Source organism: Ornithorhynchus anatinus, chromosome 13 (genome assembly GCF_004115215.2).
Source record: "Ornithorhynchus anatinus isolate Pmale09 chromosome 13, mOrnAna1.pri.v4, whole genome shotgun sequence".
In the NCBI taxonomy this organism is placed as follows: Eukaryota; Metazoa; Chordata; class Mammalia; order Monotremata; family Ornithorhynchidae; genus Ornithorhynchus; species Ornithorhynchus anatinus.
Window position 1 is genome coordinate 20,584,342 of NC_041740.1, and position 26,466 is coordinate 20,610,807.

Sequence of the window (26,466 nt, forward strand, 5' to 3'; positions counted from 1 at the left end):
GGGTCTCCTGGATGTCTGGGGCAGCCTCCCCCAGGATCCAATCGCAGGCCTGGACAGGTACCGAAGAAGATCGGGGGTGGGAATTCTCCTCAGCGCCTTTTCGCGAAACACCGAAGCTCGCCGTGGGCCAGGAATGTGTCTGTTTCTTGTCGTATCGGACTCTCCCAAGCGCTTAACAGAGTGTTCTGCACACATCAAACGCTCAGTATATACGATCGACCGACCGACCCCCTCCGAGGACTGTTTATCACCTGCCGCTTTTCCTGTCGATACTTTTGATGGATGGATTTTGTTGTTGTTTTCATTCACGTTCACGTCCTTCGTTCATTTCACGTGGAGAAGCTGTGTGGTCCAGGGGAAGGAGGATGGTAATGGGCGTCGGGAGGTCCAGCTCTACCCCCTGCCCGCCGGGCGACCTTGGGCAAGTCCCTTAACTTCTCTGTGCCTGTTTCCTCCTTTGTAACGTGGGGAAGCAACACCTCCCTCCTCCTCAGACCACGGGCCTCGGGTGGGAAACGGACCGTGTCCAATCTAATTATCCTGTTTCTAGCCCAGTGCTTGGCGCAGAGTAAGTACGTAATAAATACCCTCGGCATCCCTCTGTGTTGTTCTGTGTGTCTGTCCTCCCCCGCTAGGTTGTGACCCCGTTGTGGCTAGCGATGAGCCTCAGTGGATTTTTGGGTAACTCCCTCCAGTGCTCAATACAGAGTAAATTCAACCTAAGTGCTTGCTCGTGTTGGCAACGGTAGAGGAAAAAAAACTAAGACTCCGAACGGTACAAAATGTTTAATTTACGTGCAACGGAAACACATCGATACAACACAGACGTTTTGCCATTAATTCCGCGGTCTGTTTCCTTTTACACTGACGACAACGAAAACAGTCTCCTCATGCACAGTCGGACACTTACTCTACGACTATTAACGCGGGAAGCTGAAATTCCATGAAAAGAACAACTTTCCACCGGTCGCTCCCGGGGGAGGAGCGGTCCGGAGGCCAGGCCAGAGACCCCGATCCGAGTCGGAGAACCCCGGAGTACCGTGACTCGCTGGGGGAAAGGATGTAAACGCGAAGGTGAGGAGCAACGTCGTCACAGCGGGACTTTCCGGACGCAGCTGCCGAGTAAACCGATCCTGAAAACTGACCGATGATGGGATGGGGGGGGGGGGTCCCGTTTTGCGTACCCCAAGCCGGGAGGGAGAAGGAGGGATCGTGATCCCCTCTCTGCTGGTGCCCGGGCTGCCCCGGGAGCTGGGTTCTTTCTAGAAGCCCCCCCGGAACCCTCCGAATTCGGCCTTATTCTCCTCCGACGGGCAGAGGAAGAGGCTGAAGCCACTGGGGGCTCCCCAAACCCTTCTCTCCCCGTAAAAAAAGACCCAATGAAGTCCCCCGCCTCCGCCCAGGTGGGAGAGTGGGGCGAAACGCAGCACCCGCACCGTCTCCGAGTCCACCGGGGACAGATTCCGCTGAAGCTGCGATGAGGATGAGTTCCCCTCCCAACAGGGCAGCCGCCGCGCTGCTTGTAAACAGTCTGTGAAACTTCTTTGGCGTGGCCTCTTCTCCCCCCACCCCCAGCAAGAACGAAGACAGCGGCCGCTCCGCGAAAGACGGTGGCTTGGAAGGGTTTCGTGCCGGGTTTGGAACGGGGCCCTTTCGGGAGAGAAATCACGTGCAACCTTGAGAGAAATGGTTCCCGTTAAAAAGGTAAAGAAATCGGAGAGTTCACGGGGCGGGGGGGTCTGGGAAACGCTAACTGGAGTTAAAGAGTGGGCGGTGTGGGCGTTTCACCACAAAACCTATCCCCAGGAGAGACCCTTAGGGAGGGAGCCGTTTCTACCGAGGGTTTGGTCTTCCGCGTGGTGACTCGGTTCACCCGAGAACCCCCACAATGCCCAAAACTACTTGTAGCTCAACTTCTCCCTTGCAGACTGGGTTTCTCCTATCTGTCCCTTTTTGAGAAGCGTTTTGAAACCGCTGGATTTTTTTGAGGTGCGTGGGAGGGTTACGGTGGGCATTTCTCAACTGCCCTTTCTGCAAACAGTGGGGGGCATCTGGTTTGGGTTTTGGGGGAATGGAAAGGGTGAGGGGGTCGGTGAGTCGATTCCCTTAAGTGCGTCCGAGCCGTTGGAAACTCTGTCTTCAAGGTCTTACCAAAAATCTGTTGGTGAGAGCAACTGTCCAGAAGGGCGAGTTCCTACAAAAGTTACAAAATGTTAAAGTGGAAACAAAATCCCTATCCGCCGGTAAGTGACAACCGAAGAGCGTTTAAAAACAAAGGAGAGACGCTTCCGTGCTCCGAGACGCCATTCTGGAAAGGGTGGAAGCAGGTGGGAGGGAGTCATTTCTCCTGCGAGCGTTGATCCCGATCCCTTCCGATCGAGCCAAACCGCGCCGGCCGGCGGCCTCGCGCCAGAACCGGGGACCGCGGATCGCAGCCGCGGAGACTCCTTGAAACTCCGGTGTGCCGGCAGGACTTGCCTAAACCGCGGAAGTTCGCTCGAGGTTCCCATTTCGGGGGAACTCTTCGGAAGGTTCCCGGTCCACCTGGGGAGAGACTCCCCATTCGTGGGTGATGAGGGCGGGAGATAAATTAAGAAGAAAAAGACGGAGACGGCGGGGTTCTGCACCCAGAGGTGACCCCGCGGCCGTCGGCCTCGGGGAGGAGAGGAGAGGTGATTCCGTGGGTCCCGCGGCTTCGGGGTGCCCGGCGTTCGGTCCCCTGCCCGGGCTTTCAAACCGAAAGGTCTTCCCGGGAGTCGGCCCGACGGGAGACCACGAGACGCGATCCGACACGAACCTGTCGCTCGCTGCCCCTGACGCTGTTTCAGGACGGAGTTAGGCCCGGGCTGGTCATCTCGGTGGTGGGACTTGCCAGGTAGTCGGTGGATTTCGGGCTGGTCAGAGATTTGTAACTCGCTACCGAGGTGAGGGAGCCACAGAGCCCAAGCATCGAGGGGGTCCCCTCCTGCCCTGGAGAAGGGAGAGCGGACGGGAAAACCGAAATCACTTTGCATCCGCTCAAGTCGTATTTATCGAGCGCTTCCTGGGCGCGGCGCCCTGTACTGAGCGCTTGGGAGAGAAGAAGCGTAAGCCTGCCAAACCCGTCGATTTCTGACAACCCGTCAGTGGTATTCATTGAGAGTTTTCAGTGTGCAGAGCTAATAATGGTGGTATTTGTTAAGCGCTTACTATGTGCAGAGCACTGTTCTAAGCACTGGGGTAGATACAGGGTAATCAAGTTGTCCCACGTGAGGCTCACAGTTAATCCCCATTTTACAGATGAGGGAACTGAGGCACAGAGAAGTTAAGTGACTTGCCCACAGTCACACAGCTGACAGTGGCAGAGCCGGGAGTCAAACTCATGACCTCTGACTCTGTATTAGGTGCTTGGGGGCACATAATATGAGTTGGTAGACACAAAAAAAGCTTACAGTGTAGACAGACATTAAAGACAGACATGAAAAAGCACCGTGGCCTAATGGATAGAGCAGGGACCTGAGAATCAAAGCCCTGGGTTTTAATCCCGGCTCTGCCACTTGTCTGCTGTGTGACTGTGGGCAGGTCACTTCACTTCTCTGGGCCTCAGTTCCCTCATCCGTCAAATGGGGATTAAAACTGTGACCCTCACGTGGGACAACCTTGTATCCCCCAGCGCTTAGAACAGTGCTTTGCACCTAGTAAGCGCTGTACTGATACCACAATTTATTTCCCCTTCTGAGAAGCAGCGTGGCTCAGTGGAAAGAGCCCGGGCTTGGCAGTCAGAGGTCATGGGTTCGAAGCCCGGCTCTGCCACTTGACAGCTGTGTGACTGTGGGCAAGTCACTTCACTTCTCTGGGCCTCAGTGGCCTCATCTGGAAAACGGGGATGAAGACTGGGAGCCTCACTTGGGACAACCTGATGACCCTGTATCTACCCCAGCGCTTAGAACAGTGCTCTGCACATAGTAAGCAGCGTGGCTCAGTGGAAAGAGCCCGGGTTTGGGAGTCAGAGGTCATGGGTTCGAATCCCAGCTCTGCCACTTGTCAGCTGTGTGACTGTGGGCAAGTCACTTCACTGGGCCTCAGTGACCTCATCTGTAAAATGGGGATTAACTGTGAGCCTCACGTAGGACAACCTGATGACCCTGTATCTCCCCCCAGTGCTTAGAACAGTGCTCTGCACATAGTAAGCGCTTAACAAATACCAACATTATTATGTTATTTACTGAGCGCTTACTGTGGGCCGAGCACTGTGCTAAACGCTTGGGAGAGTACAAAACAAGAATAAACAGACACGTCTCCCGCCCACAGTGAGCAGTATACAGGAGGAGAAACAGAGAAGAGAGCTGAGCACTGCTAAGAAATCTGGAGATGGGGCTGGGAGGGCAACAGATGATTGCGTGGCCTAGTGGATAGAGCACGGGTCTGGGAGCCAGGAGGACCTGAGTTCTAATTACTGCTGTGTGACCCGGGGCAAGTCGCTTCACTTCTCTGGACCTCATCTGGAAAATGGGGATTAAGACTGTGAGCCCCATGTGTGGACAGGGACTGTGTCCAATCTGATTATCCCAGCGCTTAATTCAGTGCCTGGCACACAGTAAGCCCTTAACAAATACCCCCCAAAAAGATAACAGCAGAAAGAAGTGTTATCTTAGTACTTCTCAAATGGGGCTGTTATATTTTGAAAAAAATGAAGACTCGGTTTCCATTTCTCTAGACCGTAAGCTCACTGTGGGCGGCGAATGCATCTGTTTATTGTTCTGTTGTGCTCTCCCAAGCGCTTAGTACAGTGCTCTGCACACAGGAAGTGCTGAATAAATATGACTGATGGATTAGAATATTTGGTTTGGAGAGTGGATGAAAAGCAGCTTTTTCATAGGCAAAATTCACAATTACTTTTGTCCCGGAACCCCCAGTGGGCAAAGGGGCTTCATACGCTCGCCGGCAGTGAGTTAGAAAGTAGCCACTGGGCTAATGGTTTCCTCCAACACACGGAGGCAACTCGGGACCTCTCGAGGGGTTCCCCAAAATATCAGAGGGTTGCTTTCAGGGTACACACGCATCCCCAAGCTCAACAGCCCACTCCATCATCACCATAATTCTGATGGTATTTAAGCGCTTACTACGTGCCAGGTACTGTACTAAGCGCTGGGGAGGATACGAGAAAATCGGGGTGGACATAGTCCCCGTCCCACGTGGGGCTCACGGTCTCGATCCCCATTTTCACAGATGAGGGAACTGAGGCAGAGAAGTGAATGGACTTGCCCAAGGTCACCCAGCAGCCGAGAGGACTCAAACCCAAGTTAGTGGCTTACTGACCTGGTGACCTCACCACCTCACTCCCCTTGAGTATCTCTCTGGGGATCTCGTGCACATGTAGCTTCTATGGAAAACAGTGGAAAAAAAAAATTTTCAGGCAGGTGATTTTACCTTCACTTAGTAGGTTTAATATCTCTTCTTTTTCATCTCCATCCTGCGAATGGCCTGGGTCCAGAGACGACTGAGAAAGGTTCGCTTCTCCTCCTAATTGGTCCAGACTTTGAAAACTTTTCCTGGAAAACAAAAATGACATCATTCTTCAGTTTACTGAGATCCGGGTCTTGATGTTTCTCCTCAGACTCTTTCCCTTTCCTTACTTCTGTCTCCGATTGCCTCCTCCCCAATTTATCCAAGTTCCGCTCTACCCGAGGACAAGCCCGCAGAAAAAGGGAAAATGGCAACTCCGCGAGGCAATAAACGGGTCTCACCGCCTGACTGACAAGTTCGGATCTGCTCTGTGAGTCTGAGTTCTACAGCAGAAAGGAAAAAAAGCTTTGATGCTTTCTAGGCTCCGTACGAAAGCCCATCTGTTTTCTTTGTTACTTCTGTGGCAAAATCTAAATATTTCAGATGGTAGAAGAGTCATCGATTTTAGGTCTAAGCCTCTTTGAAAAATCACCAACCCCCTTCTCATTTCTTTATAAGCACGGGGGGCATTTCATACGAAGTGTTTTGTGGAAACGCATGGCATTTTGATTTTTCCATCTCGTCGGAACCGACTAGCTATCTCATCCCCAAGAGTTGGCTTGGCCTAGATGGTACCAAATGAAAGTCGGGTGAAGTTTAAAACAAGCCTAAGAGACCCTTGTCAAGCAAGAGCAATTCCAAGAACGAATGAACAGAAACACAGTATTCCCTCTCAATTCACGTGGCTGAAGGCAGGCTGAACAGTAACCTGGAAGACATTTAAAAGACGCTCTGAGAATTTCCTCCAGATCCACTTCGGTAAGAAGGAAGCGCTAAGTGATTCGTTCGTAAACTAGTCTCTAGACTGTAAGCTCACGGTGGGCAGGGAACATGTCTCCAGAAGCAGTGTGGCCTGATGGATAGAGCCCGGGCGTCAGAGGATCTGGGTTCTAATCTCAGCTCTGCCACTTGTCTGCTGGGTGACCTTGGGCAAGTCACTTCACTTCGCCTCAGCTACCCCATCTGTAAAATGAGGATTACGACTGTGAGCCCCATGTGGGACAGGGATTGGGCCCAATCTGATTAGCTTGTATCTAGCGCTTAGCACATAGAAAGCCCTTAAAAATACCATAAGAAATCCACTGTATTGAACATTCCCAAGTGTTTAGTACAGTGCTCTGCACATAAGTGCCCAATAAACACCATTGATAAGAGGAGAGAAATAACGTTTTTTCCCCCGGGCTTGGGAGAAATGAATTTCAGAACATTGGCCTGAGATGGTATGACCAGCTGGCCTCCCTTTTCTAGTATATTCTTCCACCATCGAAGACTGGAAAGAGTCACCTGAGAGACAATTCTTTCAAACAGACTACCCCACTGCCGTGGTTCTGTGGAGATGTTCCCTTTCCCCGGTAGTTTGCGGGAGTAGAGGCCACTGAAAATTCCACTGGAGTTTTCGGTCGAAACCTGCAAATTTGGCAAAAAACATTCCCCAGCGGTAATTCTGTCGCTGAACGTCAACCCTGACGGTAAGGGGAGACAAGGATACGGGGGCTTAAACAACAACCACTACACTGGGTCAAATTCTTTACGAGCTGCTTTCCTGAGCCTATCAAGAGAGCTCATGGATCAAAGAAAATACCAGCTGGGATTGCTGGCTTCCGGGCCTGGAAACGGTGTGGTGGCGGCAGGACGGGGTGTTCTCAAAACTGCCGCGTGACCTAATGGAAAGAGCGCGGCCCTGGGGGTCAGGGGACCCGGGTCCTAATCCCGGCTCTGCCATCTGTCGGCCGTGTGACCTCGGACAAGCCGCTTGGCTTCTCCGCGCCTCAGTTCCCTCATCTGTAAAATGACGAATAAGACTGTGAGCCCCATATGGGACATGGACTGTGCCCAATCTGATTAGCTTGTATCTACTCCGGTGCTTAGTACAGTTCCCGGCTGGTCTCAGAGCTGATTTTGAAGGAGGGTAAGTAAGGGGTCTGAAAAGCAGGCAATGGCTACAGCAGGAGGCTCTTCTCTCTCTCCAGGTGGCTTTTTCTCCCCTAGGCTCCCTTTACTGAACCCTTACAGGGCACTTAACCCTAATGCCCTGACCGGAAGAATTGTTTTTGCCCTGCCTCCTCAGCAAGCCACCTTAGTTTTGTAGCGGGCTTGTTTAAAATGTTTTATCTCAAGAACTACTCAATAGGAATACAAACAGAGCCCCCTAGAAATACGCAGAAACAAACCCGGGCTGATGGATGAAGGTGAAAGGTCTGGATTTTGCAGACAGACACAAAAGTAGAACGGATGTGAACTCGTCGAAGAAAGCGTTCAGCCTTCACTGGGACGCAACACGGTATGGCAGCTCACTCTAGGAAAGGACATCTGCTAAGAAGCAGAAGAGAAACAGTGTGGCCTAGCGGATAGAGGTTGGGCCTGGGAGGCAGAAGGACCTGGATTCTAATCCCGGGCTCCGCCACTTGTCCGCTGTGTGACTAGACTGTGAGCTCCCTGTGGGCAGGGACCGTCTCTCTTTATTGCCGTATGTACTTTCCCAAGCCCTTAGTAGAGTGCTCTGCAAATAGTAAGCACTCAATAAATACCACTGAATGAATGACCTTGGGTAAGTCACTTCACTTCTCTGGGCCTCAGTTCCCTCATCTGTAAAACGAGGAATAAGGCTGTGAGCTCTCTGTGGGACAGGGACTGTAACCAAACTGATTAATTTGTATCTATCCCACTGCTCAGTACAGTGCCTGGCAAATAGTAAGCACTTAACAAATACCATAAAAAAGAAAAAAAAAAGATCAGCATTCGGTGCCCAACTATATGCTACTTGAGGGCAGGGATCATCTCTACCAACTCGATTATACTCTCCCAGGTGCTTAGCACAGGGCTCGGTACGCATTAAGTACTCCAAAAATATCACCGATTAACTTATGTGACCTAGTCGTTTTGTATTCATTGACTGATGACCCCAAAGACATTATTTAAATACTCTTCAATTATTGATTCTGTCTAAAATCAGGAGAAACAACCTGGCCCAGTGGAAAGAGCACAGACCTGGAAGTGAGAGGCTCTGGGGTCTACTCCCGGCTCCGCCACTTATCTGCTGTGTGGCCTGGGGCAATTCACTTAGGCTCTCTGTGCCTCAGTTCCCTCATCTGCAAAATGGGGATTCGATCCCTGTTCTCCCTCCTACTTAGACTCCGAGCCCCATATGGGACCTGATTACCTTACATCCATCCCAGTGTTTAGTGCGATACTTGTCACACAGCAGACAGGTGGCGGAGCCGGGATTAGAACCCACATCCTCTGACTCCCAAGCCCGAGCTCTTTCCACTAAGCCACGCTGCTTCTCACGAATAGGGCCGATCAGAAAGAAATCTCTTTGCTATTCTTCCCTTTCTCTTTAGTTTGGCTTCCTTGGGAATCTGGGTTGAAAGGGGAATTCCTGACTGCTTTTCCCGTTAGTAGTTACGTGTGTTCTCCTCCATCACGGACATGAGGCGGGACGGGAACGTGGCCATGAAATCGAGATGGAGGTTTTGGGAAACCGGGTGAGACCAAATGTGTATTTTCCAACCTCTGTGAAGTTCGTGCTGCCAAAGGAGCTTTGAAAACTCTGTGAGACTAATCGAAAAAGCAGGAGGGCATACTGACCGCCTCCTTCGGTAGGTGTGCCCAGAGAGAGAGGTCCTTAGGGAACAATGATCCTGGATCTGTCAGACCAGAATCGGGAGGAAGTTAGACCGTAAAGTTGCCAAGGTCAGGGACCGTGTCATTCGTCCTGCCTCCCCAGAGCTAGTCCGGTGCTGTGGTGATGAAGAGGAGGTGGCCATTTCTGATAGAGGACACCTCTGTGGAAAATTCCTGCCTCTGGTTTCCCAAAATTGGGGTTTGGGAACTCTGAAAAGGAGAGTACCCCCCAGGTGATCAATGCCCAAGGGAGAAGAAAGCTCCGTCTCGAATAACGTGGGCCCAAACTAGCGTGACCTAATGGACAGAACACGAGCCTGGCAAACAGAAAGACCTGGGTTCTAATCTCGGCTCTGCCACTTATCTGCTGTGTTCTTGGGCAAGTCACTTCATTTCTCTGGGCCTCAGTGACCTCCTCTATAAGATGGGGATTAAGACTGTGAGTCCCATGTGGGACAGGGACCTTATCCAACCTGATTAGTTTTGTATCTATCCCGGTGCGTGGAACAGTGCTTGACACAAAGTAAGCGCTTAACAAATAGCTTCATCCGTCAACCCATAAAGTGACGGCCCTTAACTGTGAGTGTGACTTTACCGGGGGTTTTCAGTGCCTAAATCCAGGTCCAAAGAGCCCCCAGAGTCACTTCAGGAGCCTGGCCAGTCTCCGCTACCTTCCAATCCCATGGTTTTCTTTTGGAACTATTCTCCTTCAGGCCAGCCCCCACCCCAAATTTTCTCTGTTCCATCGCTGAGCGAGGGACAGGTGGAGGCTGACCCGCTGCCGACCTTCAACCGCTTTCAGCAATAGACCTTGCCCCGGCTGACAGATGGACCACATCGGGGGGGAAACAATTCAGGGCAGAAAGAGGAATCCTGTACAGACTGACCGACGGGATCCTGGCTCTGGCCCTCAGAGCACAGAACGGAGCGGAGCCACCGGGAGACGGTCCTAGCGAGGGTGTGGTAGAAAAACATGGGAATGAAGAAGAGGGCTCAGGAAAGACTGATGTTACAGAGGTGAAAGAAAGAGTTGCATGACAAAAGTGAGGTGGCAAAGTGAGGTAAAGTCAAAGAAAACAAATGACTGTCAAGGAGATTCCAACCTACGAGGCTAGTACAATAACGCACTAGGCCACAGCTCTGAAACACAGCCAGACCACTCCAAATCAGGAGGAAAGGGAGGAGAAGGGGAGAGGGAGGTAGATTTGAACTGAAGGCCGATTCTGGCGGTGGGGAGACAGGGCGACGGGGGGGGAAGGAAGGGCGGTGGGTTTACTCTGTGAGTGCCTCCGAAAGTAGATACGCTAATAAAATGAACTCTGTACTGGACTGATCTGGCAGGCTTCCTATGGCGTCCGTTCCCACAGAGGGTGCAATTTGGTGTTGCCAAACTAAGGCAGAAAACCAAATTCGGAGGCAAATAGGACCCGAGATCTAGAGTTCAAAACAATACCTCACGAGGCCCAAGCTTGAAAGGAACTGAGTGGCTTCACGGGGAAGCCGAGCAGGATTTCTTCCCAATTCCATAGCCATCTGGGTTGTCAGCTCGGTCTTCTTCCACAGCATTAACCCATTTAAGCGTCTCAACTCTTAAGCTTTAGAGCCAGTGCGGGGGTCTGACCCGATACCGACCGAAAAGATCCCTGAAGAAATCGGAAAGTCTACCCATACAGCATCAGTGAGTGCATCCAGAACCGCAAACGGAGGGCCTGGGAGTCGGGGGGCCTGCGTTCTAATCCCGGCTCCGCACCTGTCTGCTGGGTGACCCGGGGCAAGTCACTTCACTCCTCTGGGCCTCGGTTACCTCGTCTGTAAAACCGTGGGCCCCACGAGGGACGTGCACCGTGTCCAAGCTGATTCGCCTGTCATCTACCCCGGCGCTTAGTACGGTGCCTGGTACCATTACGAAAAAGAAAATGGAGGTTGAAAAAGGCATTCCACTTACTCATCCCACTGATTACTGTGCTTTCGGTAAAGCAATGTGTCCAGGGCTACAGCATTGCCATCCGAGGCTCCTGGGGAAGGCCACTGGTTGGTGAGGTGAGTAGTTAACTCTTGTCTTGATCTTAAATCATTATTCTTTAGCACAGTCCTGTGAACATTAAAATGGTGAGTGCTCTGGCAGCCCCTGCTCGGAAACGGAAGAGAAGCCGATGGATCAGAGAATGCCCACACCGTCGATACAGGGAAAAACAAAAACGAAAACACACCTGGCATCCCACCCCAGATAAGCCAGGCGGATGCTTCTAGTCTTTAAGCTCTCTGTGGGCAGGGAATGTGTCTACCAACTCTGTTGGACTCTCCTCAAGCGCCTAGTACAGTCCTCTACACTTAGCGAGCTCCAGGGCCCCGACTGGTTTGAATGAGAACATCTGCCTTGAGGGGTGTATTCTTTGATTCCTTCCTTGCTGGTTGCCCAAAGTCTAATAAGGGCCTCGTGCTCCGAGGCTATTTCTGAAGAATCTTGTCAGGTGAACTCCGATTCACAACCTTCCAGTTACAACAGATTTCTCCTACCAACCGCTTAGAATCAGTCCGTCACCTCGGTAATAGCAGAGAGGGGAGGGAGAAACGGGGGACAAGGTAGGCGGTGTGTAAGCAATTGCCCTATTTCAAAGTGAGCAACCGGTTAAAGGATTGGAGTGGGTAAAAAAACAGAGTAAAACTTAAATCAGAAAATAGCGGTAAGAGAACCCTACACGTTAACAGATCCCAGACATGTCAGGTGTATCTATCTGACAGACAGGGTCAGCCGGTGTATCGACAAAACTGAAAAACATATAGGCAAGATGCCACTAAGAGAATTCCAATCTTCCCCTTCCGCCAATCCAGATTTCCAAGAGCACAGAAGCTACTAATGAAGCAGAAATGCGCTGCTCCACTGTCTGGTGAAATTGGGACAATGAAAGCAAGGAGAACAGAGGAAACGGTTTCGAGGACTCGGTAAAACAAAGCCTCGGGTGATGCCACTTCCCAGTTAGAAGCTGGGAATCCACTGCTGCAGATAAGCAAACGAACAAGGCAGGGTTCACTGCAACCAAGAAAGGAGCAGTTCTTTTCAACCTCTTGAGAAGTGGGAAGAAAGGAAACTAAAAGCGAAATGAGCACGAGGCACTACAGACAACATGACGGCATGCGCTCGATAAATATCACTCAGGGCCTGGATGACTGACGGGACAATCTTGGTGGGAGCTCACTGGTCGGGAATATGCAGTAAACCTGTGCAGGAGAATCCGGCGAAAGTTCACCCCAAAATACCTTAATCTTATAAATACATTTTTCGTTGCTTCATACAACCTGATGTGAAGGGTTTGCTTCCTCTCCGTCCGCAAGACCGCCACCCTGGCACTTGCCGTATTCCCCACCGCTGGATCCCCGCGTCACTGATGTCCCTGCCTTCTACCCGGTTCATTTTTCCAAAACATCGCTCTGCCTGTGCCTCTCCGCTCCTCGACCACTTCCAATGGTTTTGCAGTCCTCTCTGCATCCGGCAGAAACTCCTGACTACCAGCTCGATCCTCTTATCTATCAGTTCTCTGACTCCATTCTCCCTCTCGCACTCCTCCCTTCCCCCAAATTGCACCTTCCTTGGGTCCTCGGTCTTGAAAATCCACCTCTGACCCTGCCTCCGGCTCGGACTCCCCTCCAGTTTCAGAGCTGCCAGAAACCGACTGCACGCCGTCTTCCGAGCCCTCCTTAAGATCTCACCCCCTCCAGGAGGCGTTTCCTGATTGGCCTCCTTCTCCCTAGGTCATAACCTCCTATTACCACAACACACAGCCACAGCTAGTAATTTGGGACATAATGATTGACATCCAGGAGCAGCTGTGGAAGGAAACAGGCAGAAGAAACACCCAACGTCAAAATCCATTCGGCTTAAAGGAATCCTGGGCCGGATCCAGAAAGAGATTTGACCGGGAAAAGCCCGAGGCAGGAGAGACGGAGATCGATGAGCATTCTCTGGCAATCCCCACACCGGAGGGAAGGGATGAGCCGATCTAACGTCAGAACTGTGGATGCGACTGCTGGACAGGAGGGATGCCAACACCGGAAAGAGCCACGGGAGGACAGGCCGAAGCAAAAATCGGACAGGGCCTTCTTACGGAGTACTGTGTCAGGAAATGACGGAACTGGAGAGGAACTCGGTGGACCAGACCCCGGCGGAGCTGAGCGGGAACTCCAGAACCCCTTCTCCACAGCCTGCTCAGGGAAACTGAACCTCTGCATCCTCTAGAAGAACTGTTTCCCTTGCTGTAGAAGATGGCTGCCTCTGGTCCGGAACGCCTTCCCCCCTCACATCCGTTAGACAATTGTTCTCCCTTCCTTCAAAGCCTTATCGAAGCCAATTCTCCTCCAATAGGCCTTCCCTGACTAAGCTCTCTTTTCCTTTCCTTCCACTCCCTTGTGCATCACTCCCTTTATTCATTCCCCCTCCCAGTCCCACAGCACTTGTGTACATAGCTGTAATTTATTTATTTAAATGTCTGTCTCCCTTATTTATATTCATGTCTGTTTCCCTTGCTCAAGAAAATGTCCTGCCTCTAGCCTGGTACGCCCTCCCTCCTCGTATCCGACAGACTATCGCTCTCCCCTCCTTCAAAGCCTTATTGAAGGCACATCTCGACAAGCTCTTCCCTAAGTCCTCCCTTCCTCCTCTCCCACTCCCTTTCACGTCGCCCTGACTTGCTCCCTTTATTCACCCCGACCCCAACTCCCCAGCACTTAGGTACATCTCTGTAATTTTATTTATCTCTATTAATAGCTGTCTCGCCCTCTGGACTGTAAGCTCGTTGTGGGCAGGGAATGCGTCTGCTATATTATATTGAACTCTCCCAAGCGGTTTGCACACAGTAAGTGCTCAATAAATACGATCGACCGACTGACTACTGCTAAGCGGCCCTGATTTCAATCCAATGAGAGAAAAAAACACTTTTTCTTTGTTTTTGTAGTATTTGTTAAGCGCTTAATATGTGTCAAGCACTGTTCTAAGCGCTGGGGTAGATTCAAGATCATCAGGTCAGGTCGGGCACAGCCCTTGACCCGCACGGGCCTCACGGTCTAAGTAGGAGGGAGAACGGGAGTCTAATTCCCTTTCACATGGAACTGCGGAAGGGAGACAGGTTTTCGGGGCTGTGGAACTAACCGAGACTGAAGAAATATGGGGAGTGAATGTCTGTTTATTGTTATACTGTACTCTCCCAAACGCTTAGTACAGTGCTTTGCACACAGTAAGCGCTCAATAAGTATGACCGAGTGAATGAACTGGAGAAAAAAAGTATATGCCTCTCCTGGAAGGCTTATTGGCTGTCAAAAAATGGTCCTGGAAAAAGGCCTTCATCAATGGTTGATAATATGACTGTAGCAACATATGATCACAAACAGTAGGAGGCTAGGGCTGCTAAATTTGCTAATTAGGTTACGTAAGCATAATGAAATTGCTGTTGGGTGTACTGAATCATTAAATATTGTTTAGTTTTAAAATCCTGAACTATATACTGTCATGTGTAACTATGTCAGTACAAATGCTTGGAATTAGTATTTTTTTAATTCATACCATTTAAATGAATTGTCAGTAATTTGCCACTCTGAATATGCTACACCTACTCATATAATACTGTTATTATTACTAATAATAATAACAATGATAATAATAATAATAATGAGATGCAGCATGGCCTAGTAGAGCGTGGGCCTGGGAGTCAGAAGGATCTGGTTTCTGTTCCCCGGCTCCACCACTTGTCTGATGTGTGTCCTTGGGCAAGTCACTTAACTTCTCTGTGACTCAGTTTCCTCATCTGTAAAATGGAGAGTAAGACTGTGTGCCCCATGTGGGATATGGACTGAATCCAACCTGATTAGCTTGTATCTACCCCACCGCTTAAGCAGGCGCTTAACAAATACCATAAAAAAAAATAACTGTGGTACTTGTAAGTGCTTACTGTGTGCTAACCACTATTACTAAGCCCTGAGGTAGACCCAGGTTCGTCAAGTCAAACCCAGTCCCTGTCCCACCTGGGGCTCACAGTCTAAGTAGGAGGGAGAACAGGCATTGAACCCCTATTTTACAGGTGAGGAAACTGAGGTACAGAGAAGTTAAATGACTTACCAAGGTCAGGCGGCAGAAAAGAGGCAGAGCCGGGACTGGGTTATTGTATGATAATGACAAATCAGTGACAAAAACATTTCCTATTTCATGTTTCCTCATCTTAAGGGCTGGTAATTTTGAAAGTGCTTGGTTGAGTGAAAAATAAATCTTCATAATTTCCCCAAAGTCTAGAAACTTATTTTTCTAGGTGGTTTGTTCTTGTCTCAAAATGTACAAATAACACATGTGTGTTCACACAGGAACCGTGATTTCTTTGCTACTCCTGTGTTATCCAAGTTTCCCCAACTAGTGTCTTACTTACAGCTGGTCTTGCAATTCCAGAATTATGTACTCCAGCTGTTCCTTTTCCAATTTATGGGCCAAATCAGAATCTTCAATCCTCTGAAATAAGAGTTTGTTTTGAGACGCAGATTCCGACAGCTGGTTTTCTCGAAGTCGTACCAGCTCTTCTAGATAACCCTGGAAATATAGCAACACAAGAGAGGACTCACAGGCACGGTGTTGGTGAAAATTTACAGTAGCACCATTTCGATGTATTTCGTTTAATTCATCAAAGCGTGTAAGTAATTGGGAGAGTCTAATCTCCCGACTGCCAAGATCACTCCCTGAAAATAAGCAAAATGGCTTTAGGGCAACTGGTAATAAGTAAAATGACTTTAAGACAATTAGTTCACTCTCCCAAGGCCTTTTTCAGTGCCAAACTTTCTCCCAGGTAGGACTCAGAAATGTGCTAAAGACACCATCAATCAACCAGTCAATCAATGGTATTTATTGAGCGCTAACTCCGTGCAGAGTGATGTCCTAAGCGCTTGGGAGAGTACAGTATCCCAGGGTAGGTAGACACGTTCTCTGCCCACAGCGGGACCTCAAGTAACGTAGCAGAGAAGTGCACGTTGGGGAGACGGCCACGGAGCACAGGCAGGTTTGTTGGGCAACAATCGGGAATGGAACAAAACCGTCTTCGACGACGGGCTTGGGGAGCGTCTGACACATAGACGGAGAGATTGAAATAGCATCAGGCTCTACAAGTAGTAACTGGCAGAGTGCAGCAGAGGGCAATCTTTATGCGCATAAAATATAGGCCAGGCTCACTTCCAGTTCCTCTCATCGGCCACTCTCACTGATCGATCAATCGTTATTGATTGAGTGCTTACGGTGTGCAGAGCACCGTACTAAACGCTTGGGGGAGTTGGTAGGCACGCTCCCTGACCACAACGAGCCTGATAAAAATGAAACCATCAGTAACGGCATCTTCAAACTCAAAGGTCAGAGAGAGGAAGGAGAGAGAGAGACAGAGAGAGAACGTGTACGGGAGGAAATTCAGCAACACAAGTAACTCTGGAACAGGATTAGGCATAGACATTCGTTCGGCCGTATTTATTGAGCGCTTACTGTGTGCAAAGGACTACACTAAGCGCTTGGCGGAGTGCAATATAACAATCAACAGACATTCGCTGCCCACATTTCTTAGTCTCGGTAGGTTCCAAAGCTCCGAAAACCCGTCCCCCTTCTGCGGTTCCGTGTGAAAGTGAACCGGCCTCCTGTTCTCCCTCCCAGGCCCGTGCTCTGTCCACCAAGCCCCGCTGCTTCACAGAGAACCGCCCGTATCCACGAAACTTACACTTTATACGAGGCTGGGCTGAGCTCAGGAGTCATAGGGAATAATTTCATCCCTTCACTTGATGGCTCATTCAACCGTATTCAGCGAGCGCTTACCGTACCGCTCGGGGAGGCACATTAACCAAATGCTATTTTACCTTCTGTTCTAGGATAAGTCGATACTTCTGCTCGACTCTCTTGCACTTGATGAACCACCGGTTTTCATCCATGAGGAGCGGAGGCCCGATATTCTCCGGAGTGCTGCTTTCACTTCCGCTACTTCCCAGGGTCCTTAACTCTTCTTCGTCGCTGCTGATGCTATCAGAGCTAAAGAGATCCAAGTCAGAAACCCTAAAATCATCCCCAGCAACCACCGTCCGGCGGTACGCCCCGTCGACGCTCCCGCCCGCAGCTGGGACCGTGGGGTAGGTGAAATCCAAAGGGCAGGAGCTATTTTCCTGGCGTACGCTGAACGGCCTACAAACGGTGGCTGCTGGAAGTCTCTTGGGTGAGGAAACCTGGGCTGGAAGAGGATCCGAGCCAGCACTGGGCCGCTGAGACCGGTGAGCTCTGTCTGACGTAGCCACGCGAGACCCTGTCGGCGGTCGGGACGAGCGCCGGCTGAGGGGAATGAAACGATGGGGGACAGTCTCCCCGCCATGGACTCCTCCGAACGGCCATGCAGAGGGAGGTGCCAACCCAACTACTGAAGCTGTGGCCCCATCTCCAAATGAAGAGCCAGGGGTGGGTGGGGGTGGGTGGCTGGGGAGGAAGGATGGGACTGTTCAAATGGGTGGTGCTTGATTTGGGGTGTTAAGATGATAATGAAATAATAAGAGGCCAAAGCCTAGTCTCCTTGGAAAGCAATACGACACTTGTGCCGGGAGACGTTTAATTCTTAAATTTCCTGGGCCCCCGAGTATTTCCTAATCAGTCCAGTTCCCAAAGCTTGCCTGAACCAACTCGCCTCGGGAGACCTGGGCTCTAATCCCGACTCCTCTGCTTTTTTTTATGGTATTTAAGCACTTACTACGTGCCAGGCGCCTTACGAAGCACAGGGGGAGATACAAGCTAATCAGGATGGACGCAGTCCCTGTCCCACATGGGGCTCACAGTCTTAATCCCCCAATTTATGGAGGAGGTGACCGAGGTACAGTTAGGTGACTTGCCCAAAGTCACACAGCAGACAAGTGGCAGAGTCAGGATTAGAACCCATGTCCTCCTGACTCCCAGGCCCTTGCTCTGTTACATACCATTAAAAAAATGCAAGGTTCTTAAAGTATACAACCCTTGGGCTTTTAGAAAATAATAATTATTACTATGGTACTTGTTAAGTGCTTACTACGTGCCGCTTCTATGTGACTTTAGGCAAGCCACTCGACTCCTCCATGCCTCAGTTTCCTCATCTGTAAAATGGAGATTCCAAACCTCTTCTCCCTCCCTTTTAGGCCGTTAGCCCCATGAGGGACAGGGGCTGTGTCGGACTGATTATCTTCTACGTACCCCGGTGTTTAGCACAGTGCTTGGCACTGAGTGGGTGCACCATTGTTAACATTAATATCTTTAAAGAAAGGAGGACCCTTTCTTTTGGTCAGTCAATCACTAGTATTGATTGAGCGCTTCTTTGTCGAGCACTGAAATAAGTACTTGGGAGGAAACGAGAGAGTCGTGAGTGAAGGTTATTGGATTTTTACTACAAGGAGTAAAAAGCAGAATCATTTTCTAAAACGCTCTTTGATGCTCAAGTCACTAATTAAGGAACCTTTGACCATGGAATTTCTTGCCTCGATGGAAATATTCGCGCATAGGTTAGAGGAATATGGAGAATTTCGATATTACATTGGAAAAATTCACTGATTTTAGTTTTTGGTTTTTTTTACAAATTCAACTGGAATATATCCTCTGGGCTGAGATATAATAGAAAAACCACAAAAACAAAGAAAACAAAGCCAGGAATTCAGTGACTTCCTTTTCTCTACAGGACTCTTTCCTACCAATCAGCAACGGGCTAAATTAAAGGGATGTCCCTGGCATGACGCCCTGAAAACCAGGCCCCGAACATTAGCTAGTGACCACAAAAAGAGCTTGATTGGACTTCTAAAAGCACTTCTATGTAACTGTTTCTCAGAGCATCAGCTTTCATTTCCACCCCTTAATCTAAATGACCATCACAGATGCAACGACTTCTTCCAAACGGTGCTAGTTGAAGGATGGTCTTCTTCCCATCGATAATCATTTAACCCATCAAGCTTTGTGGGCCCTGGATGATTATTTGAATATTGCTCTTAGAAGACAATAAGTTACATAACTCGAGTTTGACCTAAAAATAGTTTCAACTGAAAATATCAGAGGCTCAGGCCAGTTTTTATTCGGTAAGTGCATCTGAGGCAATAATTATTATTTAGGCATCACATGATAATTATTATCATCATAATAATTAAATTATTATTATTTATAATAATAATAGTGTTGGTATTTGTTAAGCGCTTACTATGTGCAGAGAACTGTTCTAAGCGCTGGGGGAGATACGGGGTAATCAGGTTGTCCCACGTGAGGCTCACAGTTAATCCCCATTTTATAGATGAGGTAACTGAGGCACAGAGAAGTTAAGTGACTTGCCCACAGTCACACAGCTGACAAGTGGCAAAGCTGGGATTTGAACCCATGACCTCTGACTCCCAAGCCCAGGCTCTTTCCACTGAGCCACGTGTTATCTGAGCGATCGTGTTTGGATGCAGTAGAACCCGCTCAAAACCAGCTAAGAAAGTCACCTTGGTTAAATCTGACACGTGACTCAGTCCCTGGCAATTCTGAGTAGAGTCCAGTACATTTTCCTTCAGATCTGCTTGGTTGTCCTTTCGGTTAAAGTGTCAGCTCTTAAAAGGGCAACTTCAGCTGTAACGTCCAGTGTTTTCCCTGACAGTGGGCTGGGGAGGGGACCCAAGCGCTGAGTTCAGCGCTCTGCACCCAGCAAGTCATAATAATCATAGTCACTGTGGTACTTATAAATCGCTCACTACATACCAGGGACTGTACTTAGCACTTGGATGGACCCAAGCAAATTGGGCTGGACACAAGATCCAAGTTAATCAGGATGGACACAGTCCCTGTCCCATATAGGGCTCACACTCTTAATCCCCAATTTACAGATGAGGTCACTGAGGCACAGAGACGTGAAGTGACTTGCCCAGAGTCAGGGAGAGGGCGTTCATCGGAGCCTGAAGGTGGAAGACGCAAGCAAGCAACAGGAAACACTTGGCAAGCAGGGTGGTAAACACTGGGACTTCGTGAGGGAATTGGTTACCACAGGAAGCTGCAAAAGCCGAATGTATCAGAAGGCTTATGAGGCACTGGGATGAATCTGTGGACAAGAGGTCCAGAATGGGTTACTGAAAGGGACACCGGAGACACTAAAACACCCGAGAAGAGCTTTTAACAAGGCTCAAGAAGGGCCATTATAAGTTTTTAATGGCATTTATTAAGTGCTTATGACGTGCCAGGCACATAGATACAAGATAACTAAGTGGGACGCACAGACTTCATCCCCATTTGACAGATGAAGTCACTGAGGCACAGAGGGAGGGAAATGACTTGCTCAAGGTCACACAGCAGACAAGCGGCAGAGCCGGCGTTAGAACGCAGATCCTCTGACTCCCAGGTCCGGGCTCCATCCGCTAGGCAACTCTCTTCTCTTATTCAAAGGAAAAGTTGGCGATTTTTATGGGATCCGTCCTTTACGGTTTGAATGAGGGAGCTTTTAAATGGCTACGGAACCAGTCAACTCCTTTCCACTTCCTGTCCCTATTTACCAGCCCTGGCCTACCGATTGTCTCGTGGCCAATCTGTCGATTGATCAATTAATGGTATTTATGGAGCGCTGACTGTGGGCAGAGTCCTGTACTAAGCCCTCGGGAGAGGGCAACGTAACAATATGACAGATTCCCTACCCACAGGGAGCTTACGAATTAAAAACAGCCTAACAGCCCCACCCCAGTCAACGGCGGCGAGCCTGAAAGGAGGTCCCAGTTCCAACGGGATGTAGGAAATGGCAGAGATATTGTGGCTCCTTGCTTTTCCCAATTCCAGGTTCATTATTCATCGATAGGCATTCCTCCATGAAAAATTAGCAGTGCCCTAGTAGAAAGAATACGGGGCTGGGAGTCAGAGGACCTGGGTTCTCCTCTTGGCTCTGTCGCTTGCCTGCTGTGTGACCTTGGGCAAGTCACTTCACGCTTCTCTGGGCCTCAGTTCCATCACCTGCAAAATGGAGGTTCAGGGTTTGTTTTCTCTCCTGCTAAGACTGTGAACCCCATATGGGACCCAACGATCTTGTATCTACTCCAGGGCTTAGTGTGATGCTTGGCACATAGGAAGTGGTTAATGGATCCCATGGTTATTATTTTCATACATTCATTCATGAATAATTATAATTTTTGTGGTATTTGTTAAGAACTTACTATGTGCCAGGCACTGTTCTAAGACCCTCTAACGAGACCCTTGGGAAGGTCCCTCGCTAAAGGTTAAAAAGGCACGGGCCCCACCCTGGAGGAGCCCAGGGCCCGATCGGGTGGTGGTGGATTCCGAAGGCCACAGCTGTCAGCCTGGCATCGCCACGGGGCAGGGGGCCACCCCGCGGGCATGCCGACCCCGGGCAAGGGAAGCAAGGGGCGGTGCAGAGCAGCCAGAGTTTTGGGGAAGGGAAAGATGGAAGGAGAGGGGATGGGCGGACTGGGGCTTGGAGAAGGCCGAGGAAGAGGAGAAGGTCGGCAGTCCTTCCCGCTCCTTCCCATGGTGATTTGGGAGCTGCAACCCAGGCCAGAAGCGGGCTAGCACTCCTTGGAGTCATCAGCAAGGAGTTTTGTCTCGACGACGTGAATTCTCAGCCCCTTGGCCATCTCCACAGCCGGGTCGACATTTTACGCTCCAGCTTGATTTTTAGAAGGGAAAGAGGGGGCGGAGAAGAGCAGACAATGGCGCCTGCGTGTGATGAACTTATTGACAAGTCGGCTGCGCTGTCGGCCGTGGGGGCTACTTTCTAAGACACGTCGTCTTGGGAGAGACCGTTGGAAAATGAAAAAGGGACTAGGGATCGCAAGCAGATACAAACACATAGCATTCTGGCTATTCTTGTAGAAATACGACAGGCCTAATCGTTCCCACTCCCACTCCCGAGAAAGCGGTTGTAAAACTGAGGATGGGGCGTCTCGGACCACTCCTTCAGTTCCTGCTCCCCTCTGCCGGGCAGAGGAGTTCTAGGGGGGGCATTTTTCCATCTAAGGCAATGGCTGAAACTCAGGTCTGACTTGGGCAGGTCATGGGGGGCAGCTGTGAGATTCTGAGTAGAAGTGAGTTCACCACTCAGAGTAGCTGCTAGTAAACACTCCCCAGGGAGGATCTGGCTTCTTCAGAGGGACGTCGCTGCGCTCTTCAGCCACTGGGAGCCAAGATTCCACTCCTCCGTCGAGCCAGACAGAGGTCAGGCCCGAGTGTATCGCCAGGGGAGGATGTAGGACGTAGGATGGAAGGCAGCCTGTCTTTCTCAGTACCCAGGCGAGGAAGTAATTGGCCCTTCCCCGTGCTTCAAGGTAAAGCATAAAGCCCATCGACTCGGGCACGAGGTATTTCGATCGACACCCAATACCGCGTGGCCCTTTAGGGTTCTTTTATTTTCCGCGTAAAAATGTTCCAGCCCATTTTGCTCCCCGAATTTTATTACCCTAGGGGGTCGGTATGTGAAGGAGAGAGCCACACCGCTCAACTGACCACGCTGGCTTCACGTGCCTTAGTCATTCCTTTCATTCCCAGAGTGCTGTCCTGAAATAGCGGCGTTTACTACCCTCGCAGCACGAATGAAAAAGGAGCAGAAATCAAAGGATTTCTGAAAATAGGGAAGAAGAGAAATGCCTAACGTCGAAGAGACCGTCGTCAGTTGAAGGTGGTTTAAGCGGGCCCGAACCCCGCAAGCCACAGAAAATAGTATTTCCTACAATAAGACAGGGAGAATGCCTGTTTCAAACTGGAATGTCAGCTTGAAATGAAGCAAATAAAATGAAGCAGTCATGGGATGGACAAAATAGTAAAGAAGCAATGACATTTTAAAAGACTTGCCTCTACACTTACCTGCCATCTGCTTTCAGAAACATAACACTTTCATTGTGCTTGTGAAAATGGGTGGTCAGCTGCATTCTTTAAATGATAGCTGTGGTGAATCCAATGTGGAAAAAAAATCAATCTTCAAATAAGACTCTTCATGTGGCCAGTGTAGACACAGCCTCAATAGAAATACTCAGGAAGTGGACCGGGGAGGGTCAGAGTGTGAGGAAAGGAGAATGCCCTGACTGATGCTATGGAATCACTTTTACGTTTCGCTTAATTTCTTTCCAATCACTGCCGTAACAAGCCCTATCGCTTCTTCTGAGAGCAGGACATGAATAGCACAGGAAAAAGGCCACCAGTTTCCACTATTCCAACTAATCCTGAATTTTAGCCATTAAGTCCTTAAAACCAAATTTCAAATTTCCAGGCTATCTGCTTTTAAATGTGCGAGGGAAATTTTTTTTCCTGGGGATAAGGATGTTCACTATATCCTGACTATCTACGGGACGACACGCCTCTAGAAATGCTTAGAAATTGCCACGTAAACCCAGGTTAGTTTAAAAAGAAATCATGAGTCAGGGTATTTGAAATGGAAGTACATGCTTTAAAACTCATACTTCAAAACGTCAAGTACCTTTGGGTGAATTTCAAGTACGGTGTGTAGTCTATTACGGCTGGAAAGCTGCCATTTAATCCCTCTCCCTTTAGGCAGAAGCTAAAAAAAAAGTATACAATATGTGTTTTACGTTAAGGAAAGGACACAGAAAAAGTGAAACTCGGTCTTAATGAAAGGAACATTGTGATTTTGTTACTGATGAGCTTTTTTAAAGTGGATGTTAAAATGCTTCCAGTTGTCCCAAACTAAACCCTCAAAATTCTCATCCTTCCTCGAGGCGGGGCCCGGCTTCTTATGGCCAAACCATTTGAGGACCGAACTAAGGGCTCTGTCCCCCTTCCACTTTGAACTCAAGAAAATCCAGTCACTCATCTCATGACTGCGTGTTCAGGAACGCCAATTCACTTCCAAGGATAAATTTAAAATGGATTCCCCTAAATCTGCGGCAAATTTTTGGAGGCTGATGAAAAAGAATAAGACCTTAATTTTGAAGATCATTTCTCGGTTTATGGCTATTATTTTCTTCAGTGGAGATAATAAACTATTAGGTATTGGGTCAGAAAAAGCTAATCTCATTCCCTCTTCCCAGTACAGAAATCTACTATCTACAAACTGCATGTATTTTAACATAGTATTTTCTCCAGTTTATAATCTTTGCATCTATTATGATCATTTAAATAGTCGTCAGAATAATTCAAAGAGAGAGTGAGGATTACACCTATATTTATATCATCTCTTCCCTGACTAAACCCTCATTTCCTCTTCTCCCCCTCCCTTCTGCGTCACTCTTTATTCACCCCTCCCTCAGCCCCGCAGCACCTTACGTACATATACGCAATTCATTTACTTTTATTAATGACTGCCTCCCCCTGTAGTCTGCAAGCTGGCTGCGGGCAGGGAACCTGTCTACCAACTCTGTTCTACTGTACTCTATCAATTACTTCGTACACTGCTCTGCGCCCGGTAAACACTCAATAAATCCCACTGACTGGTTGACTGATCGACTGCTCTACCACATCAATAATAATTAGGGTACTTGTTAAGCGCTCACTATGTGCCGAACACTGTTCTAAGTGCCAAGGTAGATGTAAATCAATCAGGTTGGACACAGTCCCTGACCCACTTGGGGCTCTCATAGTCTTAATCCCCATCTCACAGATGAGGTGACTGAGGCCCGGAGAAGTGAAGCGACTTGCCCATGGTCACACAGCAGACAAGGGGCAGAGTCAGGATCAGAACCCAGGTCTTCTGACTTGGCGAGGCGTCCGTACACGGCCGTTACTTGGTGCTGGAGGTTCCTGGTTCCAATATGGCCGCCAAACACAGAACACTCCACTCACTCATTTATTCCTTACCATCGGCTTTAAAGCCCTAGATCACCTTGCCGCCTCCTACCTCACCTCACTGCTCTCCAGTCACTTCACGTCTCTGGGCCTCAGTTCCCTCATCTGTAAAATGGGAATTAAGACCGTGAGCTCCATGTGGGACCCGAACTGTGTCCAACCTGACTGTCTACTCCAGCGCTTAATACAGAGGCTTCCCTAAAGTAAGCGCTTAACAAATACTATAAAAAAAAAATCCCAGCTCTGCCAGGTATCTGCCCTATCACTTTTGGCAAGTCACTTAACTGCTCTGAGCCTCATTACCGCATCTATAAAATGGGGATTAAATCCTCCTCCCTCCTCCGTACGCCGTCAGCCCCATGTGGACAGGGACTGGGTCCGACCTGATGAACTTTTATTCCAGTGCTTCCTTGGCACAGAGTGAGCACCTAGCGAGTCCCTGATTATCATCATCATCATCATCATCATTATTTAAGGGCACAGATAAAAATCATGGGTCTCTAGAAGTCTCAGTCTACTGAAATACCTGAAATCAATGGCATTGAGTCCAAGCAGCATGCCGGCAAGCATATTCGCTTCCTCTCCCAGGACAATGGCTCCTTCGTCATAAAATCGCCTGCAAAGGAAGAAATGGAGGTTAGGGACCAACACATCAAACTACACCAAAAATTGATAGAGGGATCTGTGACCTTTGGGTGTTTGATATTCACCCCAGGCTCAACCCCACAACACCTATGTACATCGCTTTAAATTATACCTTGAAATTATTTATATTAATATTTGTCTTCCTTTTTAGATTGGAAGCTCCTTGTAGGCAGGGGGCATATGAAGCAGCGTGGCTTAGTGGCAAGAGCCCAGGCTTGGGAGCCAGAAGGTCGTGGGTTCTAATACCGGCTCTACCACTTGTCTGCTGGGTGACCTGGGGCAAGTCATTTCACTGCTCAGTTACTCAACCGTAAAATGGGGGATGAGCCTCCTCGCTGAGCTTCCGCCCTCCACCCAATCTTATCCTTACTTCACTCCAGTGCCCAGATCATTTTTGCATAAAGAAGCATCAGTCCACATCACCCCAGGCCTCGACAATCTCCAGGGGTTGCCCATCCACCCCCGCATCAAGCAGAAACTCCTCACCCTTGACTTTAAAGCACTCGATCGCCTTGCCTCCTCCTACCTCACCTCACGGATTTCCTATGAAAACCTGGAGCACGTACTTGGCTCCTCTAATGCCAACCTACTCACTGTACTTTGATTTTGTCTCTCTTACCACCGACGCCTTGCCCACATCCTTCCTCTGGCTTGGAATTTCCTTCTTCTTCATATCAGACAGACCGCCACTCAGCAAACACCAAAAAAAACCCCAAAACTGAAACCTTCTCCATTGGTAGCAGAGCCCCAGCAGGTAGAATCTGGATGGGAACCCAGGTTTCCTAATTCCCAGACCCTCTCACGGGACCACCAGCCGGGCACCAGAGCCAGGGGGTTTCAGGTTCTGCTGGAATCAGTTGCTAAGGACAAACCAACATGGTGTCTTGCTAGGAAGAAGAGAATTGCTCTTTTTGAGCTAATGTTTCTTAACATCAATCAATGACTGGTATCGA

At 49.3% G+C, this 26,466-nt stretch overlaps 1 protein-coding gene across 5 annotated transcripts in view; it reads right to left on the minus strand.

The window, feature by feature from the left end:
• Positions 1-771: 771 nt before the first annotated feature.
• The window catches only part of RUNDC3B (RUN domain containing 3B), a 45,309-nt gene continuing 19,614 nt past the window's right edge, over positions 772-26,466 (minus strand). Inside the window, exons 5-13 of one of the 5 annotated variants that reach the window (XR_003763691.2) lie at positions 25,395-25,484; positions 23,544-23,624; positions 16,972-17,140; positions 15,516-15,673; positions 11,054-11,200; positions 5,410-5,531; positions 2,798-2,970; positions 2,152-2,194; positions 772-1,676 (exon numbers count right to left, since the gene is read on the minus strand). Coding sequence is in view for 3 of the 5 variants with exons in the window: in XM_029077248.2 (XP_028933081.1) it covers positions 2,825-2,970; positions 5,410-5,531; positions 11,054-11,200; positions 15,516-15,673; positions 16,972-17,140; positions 23,544-23,624; positions 25,395-25,484 (913 nt within the window). In the remaining 2 variants the exon portion in view is untranslated. Of the gene's footprint in view, positions 2,971-5,409; positions 5,532-11,053; positions 11,201-15,515; positions 15,674-16,971; positions 17,141-23,543; positions 23,625-25,394; positions 25,485-26,466 lie in introns of all 5 variants that reach the window. The other 4 variants (XR_003763690.2, XM_029077248.2, XM_029077247.2 and 1 more) reach the window with 4 other exon arrangements.